General features: G+C 38.5%; 2 protein-coding genes across 3 annotated transcripts; one reads left to right on the top strand and one right to left on the bottom strand.

Moving 5' to 3' along the window:
• Positions 1–3,399: 3,399 nt before the first annotated feature.
• Positions 3,400–13,136, bottom strand: ca12 (carbonic anhydrase XII). Of its 2 annotated transcripts, XM_010780402.1 has the most exons (9): positions 12,726–13,136; positions 12,405–12,425; positions 9,750–9,929; positions 8,062–8,204; positions 5,762–5,857; positions 5,619–5,682; positions 5,255–5,412; positions 5,011–5,137; positions 3,400–4,371 (listed from the first exon to the last, which is right to left on the bottom strand). In XM_010780402.1, exons 1-9 carry the CDS (start codon positions 12,787–12,789, stop codon positions 3,725–3,727), a joined length of 1,500 nt encoding a protein of 499 aa, XP_010778704.1. In that variant the 5' UTR covers positions 12,790–13,136; the 3' UTR covers positions 3,400–3,724. The 2 variants fall into 2 exon arrangements, with proteins under 2 accessions (XP_010778704.1, XP_010778705.1); XM_010780403.1 differs by lacking the exons at positions 12,405–12,425; positions 12,726–13,136 and having other exon boundaries at positions 8,062–8,181; positions 9,750–9,856.
• Positions 13,137–14,811: 1,675 nt separating this feature from the next.
• Positions 14,812–17,464, top strand: LOC104953451 (inter-alpha-trypsin inhibitor). The gene is made up of 6 exons (XM_010780401.1): positions 14,812–14,886; positions 15,747–15,938; positions 16,549–16,725; positions 16,861–16,905; positions 17,045–17,123; positions 17,247–17,464. The coding sequence occupies exons 1-6, from the start codon at positions 14,823–14,825 to the stop codon at positions 17,338–17,340; spliced, it is 651 nt and encodes a 216-aa protein (XP_010778703.1). The 5' UTR covers positions 14,812–14,822; the 3' UTR covers positions 17,341–17,464.
• The last annotated feature ends 1,485 nt before the right edge of the window (positions 17,465–18,949 follow it).

Below are 18,949 nucleotides of genomic sequence, written 5' to 3'. Positions count from 1 at the left end.
CTAGGAAGAGCCCTGGTGGTTTCAAACATCTTCCATTTGCAAATGATGGAGACCAATGTGCTCGTTGGGACGTTATGTACCCTTCCCCAGATCTGTGCCTTGATACAATCCTGTCTCTGAGGTCTACAGAAAATTCCCTGGACATCATGACTTGGTTTGTGCTCTGATGTGCACTGTCAACTGTGGGACCTCATATAGACAGGTGTGTTCTTTTCCAAGTCATGTCCAATCTATTGAATTTACTACAGGTGGACTCCAGTCAAGTTATAGAAACATCTGAAGGATGATCAGTGGAAAGGGGATGCACTTGAGCTCAATGTTCAGTGTCATAGCAAATGGTGTGAATACTTATTAGACCCTCCAGAAAAACGCGGGCTAAATTCCTTGATTATGCAGGCTAAAATCCTTGATTATGCGATTAAACATGCGGGGTTTTTATGTGATTTTATGCGGTGAAATTGCGGGAAGTTGCGAAATATGCGGAAAGTTGCGAAATATGCTAAATATGCGGGAAAAAAGAATAAAAGTTTTTTTAAATATTGGGCTGTCTTATTTATTCTCTCTCACACACAACCTGCCACTAACGTTAAACCCCTTTACTATTCAATTAAACACATTCAATGTTTATTTATTGTAAAAGCAATTGGGCTATTTTAATCTCACACACCCCCACACACGCACACACACACACACACCCACACACTTCTCCGCCTCATTCTGTTTTCATTTACTCGTTCGTTATCTGACCAGCTTCAATCTTGTAGGGTTTTGGAGGTTGATGCCTCGGTGAATGTGAGTTGTTTGGCTTTCTTGTCCGCAGCAGCAGAAAGCATTTTCGAATGTTTGAATGAATCAAAGTGGGTCGTCTCGTCGATTTTCTCTTATGCTCCAACACACAGTTGCACGGGGTGCAGAATAGTTTCCCCCCACTTTTTGCCCGGTCTTCAGTAGAAATGTTCGTCGGTAAATGAGATGGATTAGATTTTTTCATCTTGGTGTTTTCTCTATCGTGTGAGCTCCACACGTTCACTCTATACAGTGTTGTTTACATTCTGTGATGCGCGAGCTGGTGACGTCACGTCAAGACGAGTTAACTTTTTTTTTTCTCAATTTTGTGTGGAAAAATGCGGGGATTATGCGGCCTTTTGATAAATATGCGGCCTTTTAAAAATCTGCACCATTTTGCTGATTATGCGGTAAATTCTGCGATCGCAGAATCGCGTTTTTCTGGAGGGTCTAACTTATTCAGATTCCTGCTGGATCCAGTCAAAGTGTGAAATTGAGTGGAAAAGTCATAACCTCTCTGTTGAGAAAAAAGAAAAAAAATACAAAGCCAGGCCAGAATTTTCTATGGAGCTCATATTGAAGTTTACTTATAGATCACAACAATAGAATAGGGGGAAAGGGGACCTTTTATTCTCCGGGGCTTCTGTGTGAAAATGTGTGTGACTGTAAGGTTCTTGCGTATCCCTTTTAAACCCACGAGGCATAAAGCTGAGGCATGTGACCCTCAGATCCTCTGAAATCTATCAGCTTCTCAAAGTACTCCTGTCATCAGCCCTCTACACATTCCATAGAGAGGAATTCATGGTGGGCCTGTCATCATCGCCCCAACCCTCATACTCTCAGCTCTGGACTGAAAACTACCAAAGGGAAGAAAAATATTAAAAGAATAAGACATGTTGCTTCTAAAAATTATCCGATTATGCAGTAGAGGATTCTTTGTTTCACGGCTATTTATGCAAAATACCTTTCAAAAGGTGTGAGATGGATAACAAAGAACCCTATAAAAATGTGAAGAAAAGAGATTCTTTAATGTGACGTTTTGAGGAGAGATTCTGACAGCTTTGTTTCTCTGTGGATGGCAGGGGAGAGGGATGGAGGTTTGTTTAATCACAACTTTGTGTTTGTTCCAGAGCTGAAAAACATTTAAAACAGTTTCCTCTGTCAGGCCAACTGACCATCAATGGTCAACTTGAAAATGTCAGAATGTGGGCTTGTGTGCATTTTTGAAAAATTACATCTGGCAAACAATGTTATAATTATAAATAAAATAAAAAATCTTTGATAGAAAAATGGTTCATCAGTTGGCACAGGAATGACGTGAATCCAAGGACTTGATAAACAGGATGCATTTAACCCACTAGTGAGCTGACAGAGGAAGGAGAGGTTGGTTGGTCCATCCAAGTGATTTATCAACCAAATTAATCTAACTACTTTCCTAAGCTGCAGATTTGCTTGGCAAAGTTCACAAAGTTGAATGATTTGGCAGTTTTCTATGAAGGTAGATATGGTGCCAAATGCGAGAGCGTGTAAAACCTGATGTGAGCACTTGCAGAAAAAAAATCTGAGCTTGTGTGCATACATTTACACTTGTATAAAATATCCACGTAACTGTGAACCAAATGTACACTTGTATAAAATATCCACATAACTGTGAACCAAATTTGAAGTCAAAGAAGAAGAAAAAAAGTTTTGTAGCTTGTAGGAAAAAAATGAACTTAGTGATGAAATATTCACTTGCAGAAAAATACATTTTTTTAACATATTTTCCATTACAACTGCAACTTGGTNCAGCTAAACCAAAATAATTTGCAAGAGCTTCAGCGCTTCACATCACATGTTTCCTTTACTCGTTGTAAATGACATTTTGAAGAGAAGAACAAATTGTTAGACATGTGATGTGAAGCGCTGAAGCTCTTGCAAATTATTTTGGTTTAGCTGCATCTCTATACTGTGCAAGACAGTAATTACTAGAAAAGCTCCATAATCACCACACTATAAAACTGCACTTGCTGTACTGCATATTATATATATATTCGTCTGCAGACATTTTCTGTACTATGTAGCTTGATGTATTTAGATCTCTAAGCCTGGAATGTATGCTTTGCAGCAGTTTATTTTAAAGCATGTCATGGCAAGGCAACATATACAAACAGACCTAAAGCCCACTGGGAGAAAGTACAAGTTTCTCATTTTTGTAGACTTTCTTCGACCCATTGAGTTTGATTTGATATTACAATTTCAGCTTGAAGCTCTGAGCACTGTGGGGGAAACTTCTGTGTAGCAATGCAGTGGGAGTCACCGACTCATGAAGGAGACACGGGAAGAGCAGGAGCTTTGATGTCAAACACTGATGGTTTATTTGGAGCTTCGGCCGGAGAATTCACATCACAAGTCCAAGAGCCAGAGGTTCTGACTTCACGGTAGAGTTGCCAAGTCAATTCTGAAGAACTCCACCCCAGACCAATGTATTTAGCTAGTTCAGAGAGAATAATCAACATGCTGCATAACAAGATAGAATCATAACACCTCTATCAGCTGACGCCAACAGGCAGGAACAGGGAGACAAAACACAGAGCACAGCAGCAAAGGTTACAGGTGCGTGTGCTCAGTCAGGAAAGTTTGAACTGATAAACTGGATCAATGTTATGGACCTTGGAAAATATTTCCCCAACAAGCACAATCACTGGGGATGACTGGTTATAAATTGGCGTTTGTTTGCAAAAAAACATAACTACAGTAAGTTACAACTTTTTCTGTTAGAAATGTTATTATAATGAAGTGTAGAAAAAATAAGTTAATGTTAAATACATTTGTAAGAAAGATGGGTCAAAGAATTGCAGGGCCTCGCTTGAAAACTAGTCTTTCATTTCGTGACTCAGTCATAACTCATGACTGCTACACAAAGTGACATAATGTGAGATGCAACTATGCCAAGAATCTAGTCTTCCCACTCCATTGGCAAAAGCCAAGGATGTGGATAACCCTGGCTGTGTGGCTTCCTGGGAACAGAAGGAGAGGGGGAGATGCCATGGTTTTTCCCTGGCACACTTGGTTTGATTGCTGGGGAAGTCTTTTGCTTGGTCATCAAGGCTTTTGTCAGGGAGCGATCTAACTCAAAAGCCTCATCTGTTGGTCGTCCACGCAGAATGTTTCTGATAGTGGGGAGGGCTAAGTCTGACTTACAGTCCAGGTAGCTCTTTAGATTCAGCTTGGGGAGAGCTTCATCTCTGAGAGCCTGAACCAGCTGGTTCTCAGCGTGAGATAGTTTGAGCTGATGTAAAACGTTGTGCTCCAGTGAGATGTAGCACAGTGCATCTTCAGCCAGCCCGAGCTTTCCCACAGGGCGGTGGTTCTGGCTCTTCTTCTTCAAAGATGGATTGAGCGTGTGTTGTTTGGATTTGGCCGGAGAGTGCTGGTTCTTGAGGTCTTTCTTCTTGCCAGCATGGACCTTCTCTGAAGCACTTGGTAGGAGTTGATAGAGCCCTTCATCAGCCAGGTCTGCTAGGTCACCGACGAGCAGCTGCTGAACGACTCGCTTCCTCATGAGTGGAGATGTGACTGTCCGAGTACTTTGCAGTCCTCTGCCTGCATCGACACACAGCCAATCACTGCTGGTTAGCCATCCCAGCCTGTGGGATATTTCTTTGAACGACTTTGTGCCTTCACACCCAGCATGCAACAGCACGGCCTGTAGTGTTAAACCTTAAAGCACAAGCCATCGCCTGCTAAATGCCGCCCATGAAAGATAAGAGCAGAGGATTCCACACTGCCATGTCAAAACACATGTGCTGTTGGAAAAGCATAGCTCTGAGGGGAAGCTTTGAAAATGCGGAAAACATGCACATTCATACCACACTTCAGCATATGGAGCTAAATACCATACAGTGTGGTACACCAGTCAACCACATAAAAGTAACACTTTAAAGACCAATTTAAGGGCTGCAGACTTCTCAGTGGGAAGAGTTAATTTATTGTGTCATAAAAGATGGCCTACTTTTCAAGAAGCTCATCAAAATCAATCACTCTTAAAGTTGTTTAAGATAGACATCCATGTGAAAGCTCAACAACAAGCAGGTGGTAGCAAACAAGAGAGACAGCGCTGAAAAGTGCCCATACATCATTCAAACCAGCCCTTTTTGCAATTTTTAAAGCAGTGCAGAGGCATTATGTGACGTTTGTATTCATGCTCAAATAAATAAGCAAGCCCACGAAGACAATACTTACCCTCTTTAAAAGATACCAGCACCACCCGGCTGTCGACAAGTTGCGGTTTCCTGAAGTTACCATTTAGAGGCACGGGGGACGATTCCTGGGCATGGGACGAGTAGAGGGCTGTTGCCATGTCTAAAAACTGAGAAAACCCCACAAAAAAAAAGCATGTTACGCATGGAGATTTTCCACACCAATTAAAGTTAAACGTAAAGGGAGAGAATGTAATAAAATGTCTGTAAAGTTGATTTAGGAGCACCTGTTTTCGAGAAATTGTAACATGATTCCTGAAAATTGTCCACAGGACACTGGGATAGCACGGAGGAGTCGTCAGGGACCCGTCATAGCGGTAAAACTCGTCCAAACGTGCCGGCAGCAGAGCTCTGATGTTGAAACCGGGCACCTGCACTCGCTGATCTGCCAGAACAAAAGTTTGTACAACTGTTAACAAAGTCATGTCAGAGTAAAATCCAGAATAGCTTCATGAGTGAGCTGAGAGTTTGGAGATTTTGATCCCGAATAAAAATGACTTTCTATCACAAAGGTAGCTGATATTGTTCACGAATCATAACTTAAATTCAGTGTGGCAAAACTACTCGAGATAATAACGACTTATGACTCACCCCTGTATTTGATACCGTTGATGAACCTCAGAAACTGTTCAAATGCTGGATTGAACTCTCCAACCTGCATGACAAACAAAGTCAGATGGTTCTGCTCCATTCAATTTCACACATCACCTTCCCCCGCTCCCACAACGTCTCACCTCGATCAGGACACCCAGCACAGCCAGGCCGTCAGATTTGTCTACAGCCATGGACATATTGGGATACTTGTCTGAATTGAAGTGTACTACATGCATCTGTGAAAGAAAGGGGAAATATGTAAAGATCCTGCGGAAGTAAAACAAATATATAAATATCACGTAGTTTTAAGAGTCAAACCCTTGAGTTTGTGTTACTGTTATTATTAATTAATGTTTGAGATCTAATAACACAATTTGATTCCATTTTAAGACAAAAAAAGTGTGCATCTGTTATACATTTTTTAACATGATACTAAAGCACATTTTCTTTGTGTAATTGCATGCAGTGCAGTTTCATGGAGCCTGAAGGAGTGACTAGCTGCTAATTGTTGAACTATTACAACACATTCAAAGTAGATGATAATTGGACTGGAAATAGCAGGTGGTGTTCAGAGGAAGGAACAAGGTGGGAAGTGATAATGCCGGAGATGTATTACAGTAGGTGGTGTATTACAGCACATACATAAATGCCAGACTGTCAGTTTGTTTAGTCTATTCTGTTAAAGGCATGTCAGTCATTCTGGCCAAATATGACGCAACTTTATCTACAGATGTCCTTCTTGTATGGGAATTAAGGGTAGACATTTGCACAATTTCTGGGAATGTTCCTATCATTACTCCCTCCATAACAACATGCCATCAAGGAACTGTGGTTCTGGAGTCTGGAGAGAATTGAAAAGATGCATGTCCTAGACGCGTCCACTCAGAGCTTCAGGTCAGACCGCAGCACTTTACATGTGGCTGTGCTGAAGCTGAGGCATGGACACATAAAAGCACCCAGGTTGCAACCATTTCAGCTTCTGTACACTGTAGTTCAATTGAAACCAAATGTCTCCTTTTTTTGGTTTATATCGTAAAAGACTTACTTTTAAACTTCATTGTCTGCTTTACTTCAAGTACCAAAGTAGAGCAAGCTGGTGTGTGAAAACAGCTTAGAGGGCTTGACGCATTAAATAGCGCAGACAACCACTCATTTCCAGAGGTGGTTGAAAGCCAAATCACATAATAGTCTGCTACACTAATCCCTTTAAACCCTGCAGAAATAAGACACACTGTCATAGTGTACATACTGAGGCTGAGTGGAATTATTTCTTTGCCTTTAAGTGTGTTCAACCCAGTGAGAAGATACGCTAATTTGATAGGTATGATTTATATATCTCTTTATAACCTTAGGAGTGGAGATTTTAAAGACTCAAAACCTGTTTACTGTTAAAAACTTCTCACTCCCAAACCTCTCACAATCAGGTTACTTTCCTTTTATTTGTAATCTTTTTGTTGTCCTGGACTGAATATGCTTCACATTGCTATGGCTCTAAACCCCCATGCTGACATTATATTTCCCACAAAAGACAAAAGGAACTACCAATTTGTACTCTTTTGTGCTTTTGTGTGCGTGCATATAAATAAATATATAGAGACTATAGAATGTAATTTGTCTGTACAATTGTCTATTGTTAAAGGTTGTTATTTCTGTTTAAAAAACAAATACAATTTAGATTATAAAAAACACTTCTAGGTCACTTAAATTAGAAAGTGTTTTATACAAGTGTCGAAATAGAACTTTATAGTCAATCAAAAAATAAAGTGGAAATTGCACAGTAAGCCTTTTCTAACTTTTGTCTGCCACAGTGTCAAGAAACTGGAACAGTAGAATATAGATGCAGAGCTTTTAGCTTGAGCAACGTCTGGAAGCCTTGAAGGGAATCAGTCTCTGTAAATCCTCTGCCAATCAAATGTCACACGTTTAAGTCATACCGTATTAAGTCATTTGTCTGGTGACAGAGATACTGTCACCTGATGCTGCAGATGTGAAATACCTGTCTTATCGCTGATAACCAACCACACATTGACTCTTTTTTTATTAAGTAAAGAAGCAACACTACAGCCATATCAAGAAAAAATTTCTTCATTTAAAATGTTGTTTAAAGTACAGTTAGACAAGTATTATAAGCGGAAAGTACTTACAAAGTTCAAAGTAGAACAATCCAGGGTGTTATATGTATCATACTATACTAAACTAATCGTTACTTTTATTATTGGGTGGTGTATTTAATTATCATATTTTAGTGTTGAACATAAAATCTTAATCTGCAAAGTAACTATAGTGTGTGATAAGTGTAGTAGAGAAAAAGTATGTAGTTTTACAAAATAGAAATACCAAAATAAAGTGTTAGTACATCATAATTGTATTAAGATACTTTCCATTAGCATCTTCTCCATCAAAGTGGGTTGTGGTAAGACTAGCTGTTTGTGTGGTTTACCTCGGCTGCGTACTGCTTACTGTTCACCGTGTGCTCAGAGCCTGAGGGTCTGCCGGACGAGCCCCAGTGAAAATGGAGTTGAGCTGCAGTGTAGCGATGAGGCAGGCTGGAGATGTGCATCTTAGACGGAAGCGATATTTGTACTGTGGATCAGGAGACATGCAAACCCACCACACGTAACAGAGCAGGGTTACTTCAGTTAACATCAGGGAATCAAAGAACATCAACTTAAAGCAGGGTGTTCAAACTCATTTTAGTTCAGGGGCCACATACAGCCACATTTGATCTCAAATAATAAGACAAATAAGTACCAATTCAACAGGTATATGTTTATAATTTACACATGTGCATTACAACTTACAGATCACAGTGTATCTACAAAGTCACCGGTATCTGGAACTGAATAATATAGTATTTTACTTTATCAAAAAAACTTGTCAAGATCTAGAAATTATTTTAAATTCATTTCCACATCTGTGCAGTAATCCTGACCACCTGAACTAACACACCACCATACAAACTAAAGGAAACTATAATGGAAAAAGGTTAAGTTATACCCCTGCCTTGTAAATGTATGAAATGTATACATACAAAATACATAAAAGTTGTACAAATTCCAACTAATGTCTTCTCTGTCATTTTTAAACTTTGCAAAGTCATCCCGCTGGCTGGATTGGACCCTCAGACAAACTTAAACTTTATCTAAACTGAGGAAGTCAGCATGGCCCGCTCTGTGCTTCTGAAAGACTAAGCTACGTGACTTTATGTTGGAGTGACGCAGGGCACTTTCCACATGTTCGTCAGTGTGTGACGAATGCTTACAGGAGAAAAACCTCTGTCAGCTTATCCCACACACACGTCACGATGATGATGCCACTTAGCTCTTGGCATTGAGGCCCGTTAGCCATGCACACATAAGCATTTGTCTGGTGGGCTTTGCACATAATAGTTACTTTGGGCAGACATTACATGCATGTTTTGGTGTTCACTTTACAGTTTCTGCATCCTGCTTAAAGTAACATGTAAGAAACAAATGACACCAGTTCTACAGCATACTGTTTAGAGCCACAGTTCAAACAACCTCACTGAAACTGTTTTTTATCTTTAAAAAAAAATAAATCACATAACATTTAACTATAATTTGATGGAATCATCATATTCATCTGCCAGTCAAGTCATCTAAATATTTTATTCTGTGGCACAAGGGCATGGTTTTCTATTTTCTAATTGCTATATTTATAAATGTCAGACTGTGTTCTGTATAGATATCGAACATCAAACTAACGTTGTCTTTTTCTTTTGTTAAAATGCCCAGGAGAGTCAGAAGAGATGACTAATCTATGCTCATATTTTCCCAGTCAAAACATGGAGCTCTTTCTTTGGCTGGAAGGGCAGCTCAGATTATAAGAGAGTGATTATGGAAAATTGCAGTGGCAAATGCAGAAAGAAGATCCTCCTATCATTTACTTAAGGTTGACCCAGAAATTATGTCTCGAGGGCGAGAAGTTACTCCTCCACTTTATCTGGTACCATTTGCAATGAACACACTGACTGGTGCGAAACAAAGAATGCACTTAAGCGTAAACACTTGCTTGGTTAATACAAGTTTTGTTATCTGTAATTAAATTAGTATAAAATATACATTTATTTTATGTCATTTGTTGATAACACTGATGATTTATACTCACCAGAATGCCCATTATTTCCAAGTGTCAGCTGCTCATTTGGCGACAGCTTGTAGTTTTGGATCTCAATTGGACGTAAAGTTGGGTCGAACCTCAGCAGCTCTGACTTGATGTCTATGGGAGACTGGAACGCTCCCCCACAGTATGGATAATGCTTTGACCAGTGGTGCTCTCCTTCTGGCCCTGCAACAGCATCAATGTCAATTATAACCAATCAAACATTTTTGCAAGATATCTGCACCTTAATGGAACTCAAATGTTACATCAAAAGGTTCAAAACACAGTGGAAATACACTGAAAATGAAAATGTAGGATATTTTAAGTGTTTCCCAGTGTGAATTTAGTAGGATTTGATTCAAAAGTGGGCCAGGGTGTCATTGGCTCCCTGAAAATGTGTTCTGTAATCAAGGTCAAGTTTGATCATCTATGCACAAGGCGGTATGGGACAGGCCGGTGGCTTCTCTTTTGGTCAGTTCTTATGCAGCGGTAGTGAGAACCAGACAGTTTTTTGCAGGGAGAGCCAGTGAGAACACTGTCTCTCTCCAAATGAGAGGTTTCTATAAAGCAAAGGACACTGAAAACGTCCACGGTCTAAAAAGTCATGGAGTTTACAAAGTGACCTCAGCGGCATAAGGGTGTCTCCAGATGCTGTGTCTGCGGGCTGGCCTTGGAGATTTAAATGTAATTGAGAAATGATGCAGCCGAAAATAAAACGAGGAAGCTCTTGGTGTCTGATATTTTAATTCAGTGTATTCACCAAAGTGTAAGTGCTGAGTGTTTCAAACATGGTGCTCGTTGAGGCTAATGGTTTGTGTTTAATGAACCTAATCAACTCTGAAAAAACGTAATTGTAGGGGAATAGCAAATGACAAAGACCCCAAATGTACCAGATGTCGCCGCTTCTGGATATTTGCCACTGATTGATTGTGTAACAAGACATTCAATTAAATATCTACCATTCACCAAATGCCAGCTGACCGTGGTTAAATGTGAATGACGCAGCATGAGGCCATCCGCATGCAAATGTGGGTTTATTTTACAAGACATGTCAAAAGAAATCAAGAGAATTTGTGAAATCACTGAACACTTGTTTGAAGCAAAGTTCTATCCAGGCGAAGCCTCTCTAAACTAAGGAAGAAGGTCAGTCTTATGGCTACAATTAGTCAGTGTCCACTTCATTTGCGGTTTTAATTAGACCCAATCTGCCCTTTAATAATGGCCCTCAGGATGCTTTGGGGGCCCCTTGGCAGTTCTGTTTAGAGTGATTGTGGGTGTTTACAAAATAAACATGGGTCCTTTCCTTTGTGAAAAGAATGTTAAAAGAGTGGAGGAGGCAGAGCAAACTACACTCATCACTAGCATCATTTATGTTACTCTAATGTTAATTTGCACTGTGTTGCCTGCGGGGCGTAGTGTTGAGGGGGGGGGGATACGTCCTATGACTCAGCTGTGCCCCCATCAACAGAAAGTGCAACCAGCCCTCGAGACCATACTGACTACTATGACAAGGCCTGTTAGTGGTTTGACTGTAACTGAGGATGAAATCCACAACGCTGAACCTCAGAAAGTGCCAGAGATTATTATTTGTATCTTACATCTTTCCTTAGTAGACATCACAGGCCTTTCCCCAAAGTTGACTCATAGTTAAATTGTTATAAAATAACACAGGTGTATTTTATCCCGCATTGTTAAGATATCCTTTTTATTGACACACAAATTAGAAATGTTCCTAATTTCATTTTCCATTATTTTTTTAATTTTCCAAAATGTCTTCAGGTAAGAGACAAACAGTGTGAATAGAATCCACAAAGGGCCATTTTATCCCATTGATGCCAAGCCAGTGCAGTATTCAGCCTTTCTTAGAGGTCGGAATTAAACACGTCACATTTCCTCTAACTATAATTGTTTGACCACAAATTAATATGCAGGGAAGCAGCTCTTTTCTTAACAAGCCCTGATTTGCATCTGAAAGAATTTGCACACAATACAAATGTTTTAAACAAAGACATTGAAAATGATTCATGTAGTCAACAGTTTGTTTTATATTTGACCAAAGAATTAGTTGTGAAAAAAAAAACGTAGCTGCTAACCATACCTACTTATTGGATTTAACGTTAAGCCCCCAAATGAAACAGACTTTCGGGAAGCAGTAACACAATGACAAGAGGTCAAGCTCTGAGCACAGTTTATGTAAGAGTTTGCCCATAGACCTTAAGGCGTGATACAAAAGCAGTCAACCACTTATGAAATGTTGTAATTACAGAGTCTGTAATGAACTCTAGAGTTACATGGGCTGACATGGAGAGAGATGTCAGAACTGGTTGTCTTTGCTGGTCAAACAAAACTCACAGAGCACTTTTCCCCTTTTTTATCAGAATGCATTGGATACTGTTTACACTTTCGTATTATGTGGCATTGTTGAGTCAAAGCACTGCTCTGATTGCTTTACAATAGTAACATCTTCTCCGAGACATTTACTTGAGATTTGTCTCAAATTGTATTAAAATTCTTGTTGGTAAATGCTTGTTTAAGGCTAGAATACCATTATGAGTGATCAAGACATTCAAGTGCAAATGGTCAGCAGGTGAGAACTGGATATAAATGCCCCTAATATGATCTTCTATTGACAAATTATGAGGAAAATATTATCAGACTTACCATTGTACGTCCATTTTGCACCTGAAATAGACATAAAAGAAGAACATGATCTCACTATGCATTCAAATACATTAGAATAACTTCACACAAGTTAATTGATGCAGCATGAGTCACTATAAAAAACAACAATTAGTAAACCATACATTTAGAAAATAAATCCAAAGTTTTGCCACCCTAATTCAAAGTGCAGGTGCAGGTGGATAGTGACACCTGCGATAAAGCATCTTTCCTGCTCTGCCAGATTGCCTAAATAAGTGTAACCTTCAAAGTGCTTTTAAAGTATTTGCATCATGTACTTTTTGCACCCCTCAAAGATCTTACCATGCAACACCGCGAGGAAAGTCAGCTGAAGTAAAAGGATGGGTATGAAGCTCGCTGAGTGCATCTTGATCCCTTCAGCCCTCCCTCGTGCTGCAGTCTGATGTTAAAACGGTGCCGAGCAGCAGCTGGGAGCACCGGAGCGCGAGCTTTCAAACCGGCTTTTATACTAATCACGTTGTCAGCTCCATTGTAGCTCTCGCTGACGTCAGAGCAACAACAAAACCAGCCTCCAGATCCAACAACGGTGACAGCGCGAGGACTGCACCGCAGCCAAAAGAAGTCACTCATGTTAGGCGCGAGCTGCTGGCGGGCGAAGATGTTGGAAATGCTGAGCGGCGTGCACGTGCCACTGCGACCCTTCGGATTTTGTGACGCTGCCCGGGGGTCAAATAAGTTGAAGAGTGAGGGCTCTACAAGACAAACCTGCACAAACTGTAAACAACTTGGTCTCTATACAAATCTGCAGTGGTGGTGTAAAGTAACTAAGTAGATTTACTCAAGTAGCTAGTACTATACACTTAAGTACAATTTTGAGTATAAACTTGAGTATTTCAATGTTGTGTTACTTTGTGCTTTTACTGCACTACATTTATGTAATACCTTTAGTTACTTGACAGATTTGGATTAATGTTGTGAAATATAATCAACACTTAAATAAGACTTTAGTTGCACCTGGAGTAACATTCACAATCTACCCTGCAGTATTCAAAGTCATTAAAACTAACTGCACCTTTACCAGCTTTGATAACACTTTAATGCATCAATATCTATTATCAAAACATATAATATATATTATTCTGAGATGTGCCATTCTGCATAATGATTACTTTTACTTTCGGTACTTCAAGTATATTTTCCACCTCTGCAAATCTGACTGCAACCCTAATAAAATAATAATTTCAATCAACATTTTGGATCAAAGCTATCACAATACAATAGGACTTTTGTAATATGTATTAACTTGTTTAATGGGTTTTCACTTTGCCCCAGATTTCAGCAAGTAAAAAGTCTGAGTTGTAAAATTACCCCACTCCACCGGCAATAATTCAAATTACAGGGCTGAAATAACTTTTAAAATGACTCCTTCAAACCACAAAAGTTCTACGATATCACAACTAATCCTAAGTAGTCTCATTATGTATTTATTTGAAAGCCTCCTTTCACTCAAAAATGTGTTGCTGCTTGTTTCTTCACTAATTGGATATTAGGAATGATGCATGTGCAAAATGACTTCTCACATCAGATAGGAGTTTCTCACCTTAAATCCAAATTGAAGATACAAGCATGTTAGTTTTGAAGGTAATTAAGGTCCAAAATGCACCTTACAAAAGTGTGTTTTGCAGGAAAAAAATTCCTAGATTTGGGATTTTTCAATTAAGGGAGAAGAACAACTTGCAATGTTTAACCAGAAAGCACGATGTCAGGCAAACAGTATTCTTCATGCAGTGTCTTTTAACACATCAGAAGGAAATCTATGAAAGTATTAGTACAAGACACAATAATGTAACCTTGGCTCATGATAAGGATTATCATGTATTAAAGGTGCAAGCCTTACATCGAAATGAAAGCTTACATGACTATAATATACTAAAATAAGAGGTTAAACTCTCTTCTTCCTGGGGTTACTTTACGACATGATGCTCTTTGTAGTAATCTACATTTCTTTAGTTGTGTTGCCAACTGTCTTAATATACTGCATAACAAATAGAACAAAACTGCAATTTAACTCATATTAAATAATAAATAAATATGAAATGCTTATTTATGTGTTGCTGTGCTGGAGCAGGTATCGTGTTTAACTCGAGCGTTAACCTTCCCTAAATGATGTGTGAGGTCTTTCAAACAACACCCATCAAAAATGCTATTGTTCTATTGATCGTATGCTACACTCTGATATATTAAAAAAAATTCTCTAATCTTCTTTAAAGGTAATAAAAGAAAAAAGGAGAAGCCTATCCCTGCCATTAACTTTTGTTTCGGTTGCAGCTGTCACCATTAGGGAAATGTTGGTCCAAAGGTCAGTTTGACAACCCACTCCCACTGTAGTTTACAACCCTGCCTCACTCCAGGAGAGACAGCTCGAAGAAAAGCAGCAAGATGAGGCTCTTGTTGTTTCTGGGTTTGGTTTTTGCTGCATTTGAAATCAGCAATTCGATTCCAGGTACATCAAACTTTTTCCTTCTTCATTTAAAATTGTAACTAGAGATTGGTTTAATTATAGGCAGAATAGGCCTTGCTAGCACACAGGCTCATCAAGTGCTAGCCTTGTATTGCTGCTTTTATTTAGGAATACTTTGTTTTAAAATTGGTTCTATATCATTGTTATTGTTTTATCTAATGTTTCAAGGAGATGAAGTTTCACTTTTGGTCCTATTAGAAAAAAGTGGCGGTTACATCTGCGGAAGACTCCATAAATGGGCTTAATCATGTGTAGTATAAAAAAGATGCCTGTGCCATCAGAAATCAATAGACCTGATGGGATAAAAGTTTGAGTAGATTACATAGGTCTAGACTGCATCTCTCAGCAGGATATAATTGTATTGTACTTGTTTTTTACCCTGACTTCCATGCTTCAACTTGCGACTGAAGCCCACAATGATTGTCTTTAGCTGTAAAAAAAAAGACTAGATGGTATTTACTGTACGTTTACTTTCTAAGAAATGTTATTAACACACTGCTAACAATTGTGCTAAGCTGACTGGACAATTCCCTTCTCTATAATTCTCAAACTTTTAAACATTGAGATCATTTCTGTCTGAGCCTGAGCACAATGAGCTAAACCTGAAACCGTTTGAAACCACTTCCTTTAGGTGATATCTATAAAAGGGCGTCAGGACTGAAAATGCACCATAAATGACACATGTAATTGCCATCATAAAAGGAGGGAGTGGGTATCTGTTGATGGGGTTAGTTAAACATTATGTGCTGGAGATATAACCTACCAAATACTGTACTGAAAACAAGATCATCGCCTTTTGAATAAAACATAGCTAACAGCATATTTCTTTTTTTATCCAACAGCTTTCTGCCAATTGGAACAGGATGAAGGTGAAGGCACAAGCTTTACCTTCTCTTTGTTTTATGACCCCGTCAAAGATCAGTGCAACCCTTTCCTATACAAAGGCCAAGGAGGAAATGGCAACCGATTTGCAAATGAACGAGAGTGCATAAGAAACTGTTCCGCCAATGCAGAGGCAAAGTACCCCATGAATGGTAAGATGGTTTTAAACACTCATAGTGAAAGAATAGTAAGGTTCCAGTTTATTCTGAATTACCATTTAATGTTTGTTAAACATGCAAAACAACTAATGTAAAATCAGAGACCGCTTACATTTAGATGAACATAGTGTGGAGAAAAAAACATTCTTCCTGTTGTCTGAGGACTTTGGAACATGAACTGGCCCATGAGGTAGGGTTTTATGGCCTAAAGGACCATGAAAGGGAATGCTACATTATCATAAGGCCTCTTCGATAACATATGAGGGTAAGAGGGCGAGAAAAAGAGATGATATGAAGAGGGGCTTGTTGGCTGTATCCTATAAATAATAACGATTCCATTGCTTTTCAGCCAAATAACTTTTGCCGCCTTCCTTTCTTCGAGGATGCAGGAAAAAAACATGTGTCAGGATGAATGTTAGCAATACGCCACCCAGTGGTTAAAAGGCAAAACTACTGCTTGAAGTTTTAATGATATTTTCTGCCACCTGCTGTATCAATAAATGAGAATTGCTATATACATAACAAATCCTAACTTTTAAATGAGTTTCATTAATAAACTCTGACCACTGTTATGACTAATAAGGATGATGTTTTATCTTCACAGTGGCCCAAGCTTGCCACTTTAAACATGCTGTAGGTGACTGCAGTGGCAAGTTTCTGAGGTATTACTATGATTCCGTCCATGACAAATGCAAAAAGTTCCTTTGGTCTGGATGCATCGGAAACGGAAACAGATTTTTTGACCAGACCAGCTGCAACACCACCTGTGAGGGCATCCACGGTGAGCACTAATCTCTGTCTAATGTACACATTTACTGAAATAATAAAATATCAAATGTGTTTAATGAGGCAAGTATACTCTTAAATGTAATACAATTATGTTTTCAACATGATGTCAATTGTTTTTGGACTTAAGATGATGGTGAGGAAGCCGAGGAGGAGGAGCCGGACACTCCCATTGGTCAGTAGAAACACAAAGAACTAATGCAAAACACATCCCTGTTTTAGTTAAGTGCATAAAACATGTTTCATATACTTTTATCTGAATATTAGTTTGTAATCTATTAACATGCATCCCGGTCATCTGTCCTCTTTAACAGCAATCATCTGTGGAGTTCTGCTTGCCCTCATTATTGCCGCTATCTTCATAACTGTGACTGTCTTGACCGTTCAGTCAAAGTAAGACTGTTTTTATTTGTTTTCAGTTTTACATAAGGAGTTAACACTAAAAATGAAAAACACATACCTTGCTGTCAATGACTACTCTCCTGTCATTTTTTATATCTATTTTTTTTTCTTTAGGAAAAAGAACCCCAAGAACAAGACAGAACGGAAAAGTAAAGAACCCCAGTCTGGCTCACCTCTACAGGACGACAAGGATATTGAAATGTCATAGAAAATCCTGTCACCTCAATAGCAATATGCAAAGTTACCATTAATTTGTATTTGTATTCTAATTCTACAGGCCTTGATACTAAGCATAACAACTTAAGACCAATTTAGATTTTTTTTACTGACATAATATAATAGCTACAATTGCATTGCAATTTTGATCAATTTTGTATTTTATCACCTTTGTGCAAAGTGATGTTTTTTAAGTTGTATTTTTCCTGGAAGCTTTCATTCAGCAATCCAAAAATAAACGTGATAAGCCGTTCTGTAATCAAAAGAAACCAGACCTTGAATCTTAGTCAATTAATTGCTTTGTTTGTTTGATTAGATACCTTTTATAAGTTAGTAATTGTCAAGATTGTTGTTCCAGGCACAATGTCAAAGGTTTCCTTTATTCTAGCGTTTTAGTTGTTTAGCTGCTTTCGTCTGCCTTATCTGATTTTAGAGTATAAATGTTTTCGGACTGTTGGTGGGACGAAATAATTTAGGATCCATGAAGTATTGATGGAATCGTTTTTGACTTGATTTATCAAAAATGCTATAGACAAAAGGAATAATTGAAAACAAATTGGCAAATCAGTAATGAATACACTTCATTGTGAAGTGCAGCCCTAAAAAACACACCTATAGTAACTTTAAGGGGAAATATTTCCATTTGAAGCAAGTAGGTTTCTTTTTATGAAAAACACCTTGATTTGTTTATTTCCAAAACACGACTGCATGATCACCTGGCTCAAAGATTTGCTGAAAAATGTCTTCTGTAGGGACGTCCCAATTGTAAACCCAACATATATTTAGAGCTGTTTTCGTGAAGTGATGACCACACACTCTCTGTTATTATGTGTACCTGCTCAGCATTTTTTTATCTATTGTTTTAGTCTGCAAACATCTCAATATAAAAGTGTCAAAAAACAACATTTTACGTTTTCTCCCATGTATGCTAAAACTTACGGCTGTGATGTCAAATGGCCATGCTTTGTACTTTGGATAATAAAGCAGTTTCGCCAAAAAAAACGATGGAAGGTCTTACTTTATTAAAATATGTTTCAATGTAGTTTGTTGTTATTCACTGTAGTGTATACATTCATACAATTATCGATGATCATCATTAATTCGAAATAAAGTTTAAAAAAAAGAGCAGTTTCTGTGTAAAACGTTATTCTTTCAGTGAATGAATAAATTACTTTCTTACCCTCCTGGTCAACATTTTATGTAGTAGGCTATGGGGAAAAGGTGATGAAGAATATTTGACATGTTGATGTCCACAGAGGGGGAAAACTGGTGTATCGTTATCAAAATGGAGGACAATGCTTAATTAGTCATAGGCCTATTGTTTTACATTTCCCAGGATGAGAATGTACATAGTTAAAATCCGCACATGCAAAACATTTAAGCCAACCATTTTTATCAACATGAATAGGATAATTATTTACAATCAGTTGTCTCTAAGCTACGGAGCCCCTAAAGGGACATGGAAAAAAAAAAAAATGGAGAGAGAAAAACAATAAAGTCAGGAAAACGGATTCGTTTCTCGTGCGCACGAAAAACAAATCCGTTTTCCTGACTTTATTTTTTTTCTCTCTCCCTTTTTTATTTTAACACTGTCACTTAAA

The sequence above is a fragment of the Notothenia coriiceps genome, unplaced genomic scaffold, assembly GCF_000735185.1.
Source record: "Notothenia coriiceps isolate Sejong01 unplaced genomic scaffold, NC01 NC01_scaffold00021734, whole genome shotgun sequence".
NCBI lineage: Eukaryota > Metazoa > Chordata > Actinopteri > Perciformes > Nototheniidae > Notothenia > Notothenia coriiceps.
This window is presented reverse-complemented; position numbering and strand designations above follow the sequence as displayed.

What these genes read in the sequence shown, in the direction of transcription:
- ca12 (XM_010780402.1), bottom strand. Translation starts at nt 12,789, where the DNA reads ATGCACTCAGCGAGCTTCATACCCATCCTTTTACTTCAGCTGACTTTC. An exon ending in TTTCCTCGCGGTGTTGCATG is followed by an intron (nt 12,426 to 12,725) that starts GTAAGATCTTTG and finishes TGTCTATTTCAG; the next exon opens with GTGCAAAATGGACGTACAAT. An exon ending in GTAAGCAGTACGCAGCCGAG is followed by an intron (nt 5,858 to 8,061) that starts GTAAACCACACA and finishes TTTCTTTCACAG; the next exon opens with ATGCATGTAGTACACTTCAA.
- LOC104953451 (XM_010780401.1), top strand. Translation starts at nt 14,823, where the DNA reads ATGAGGCTCTTGTTGTTTCTGGGTTTGGTTTTTGCTGCATTTGAAATC. An exon ending in GGCAAAGTACCCCATGAATG is followed by an intron (nt 15,939 to 16,548) that starts GTAAGATGGTTT and finishes TTATCTTCACAG; the next exon opens with TGGCCCAAGCTTGCCACTTT. An exon ending in GGAGCCGGACACTCCCATTG is followed by an intron (nt 16,906 to 17,044) that starts GTCAGTAGAAAC and finishes CCTCTTTAACAG; the next exon opens with CAATCATCTGTGGAGTTCTG.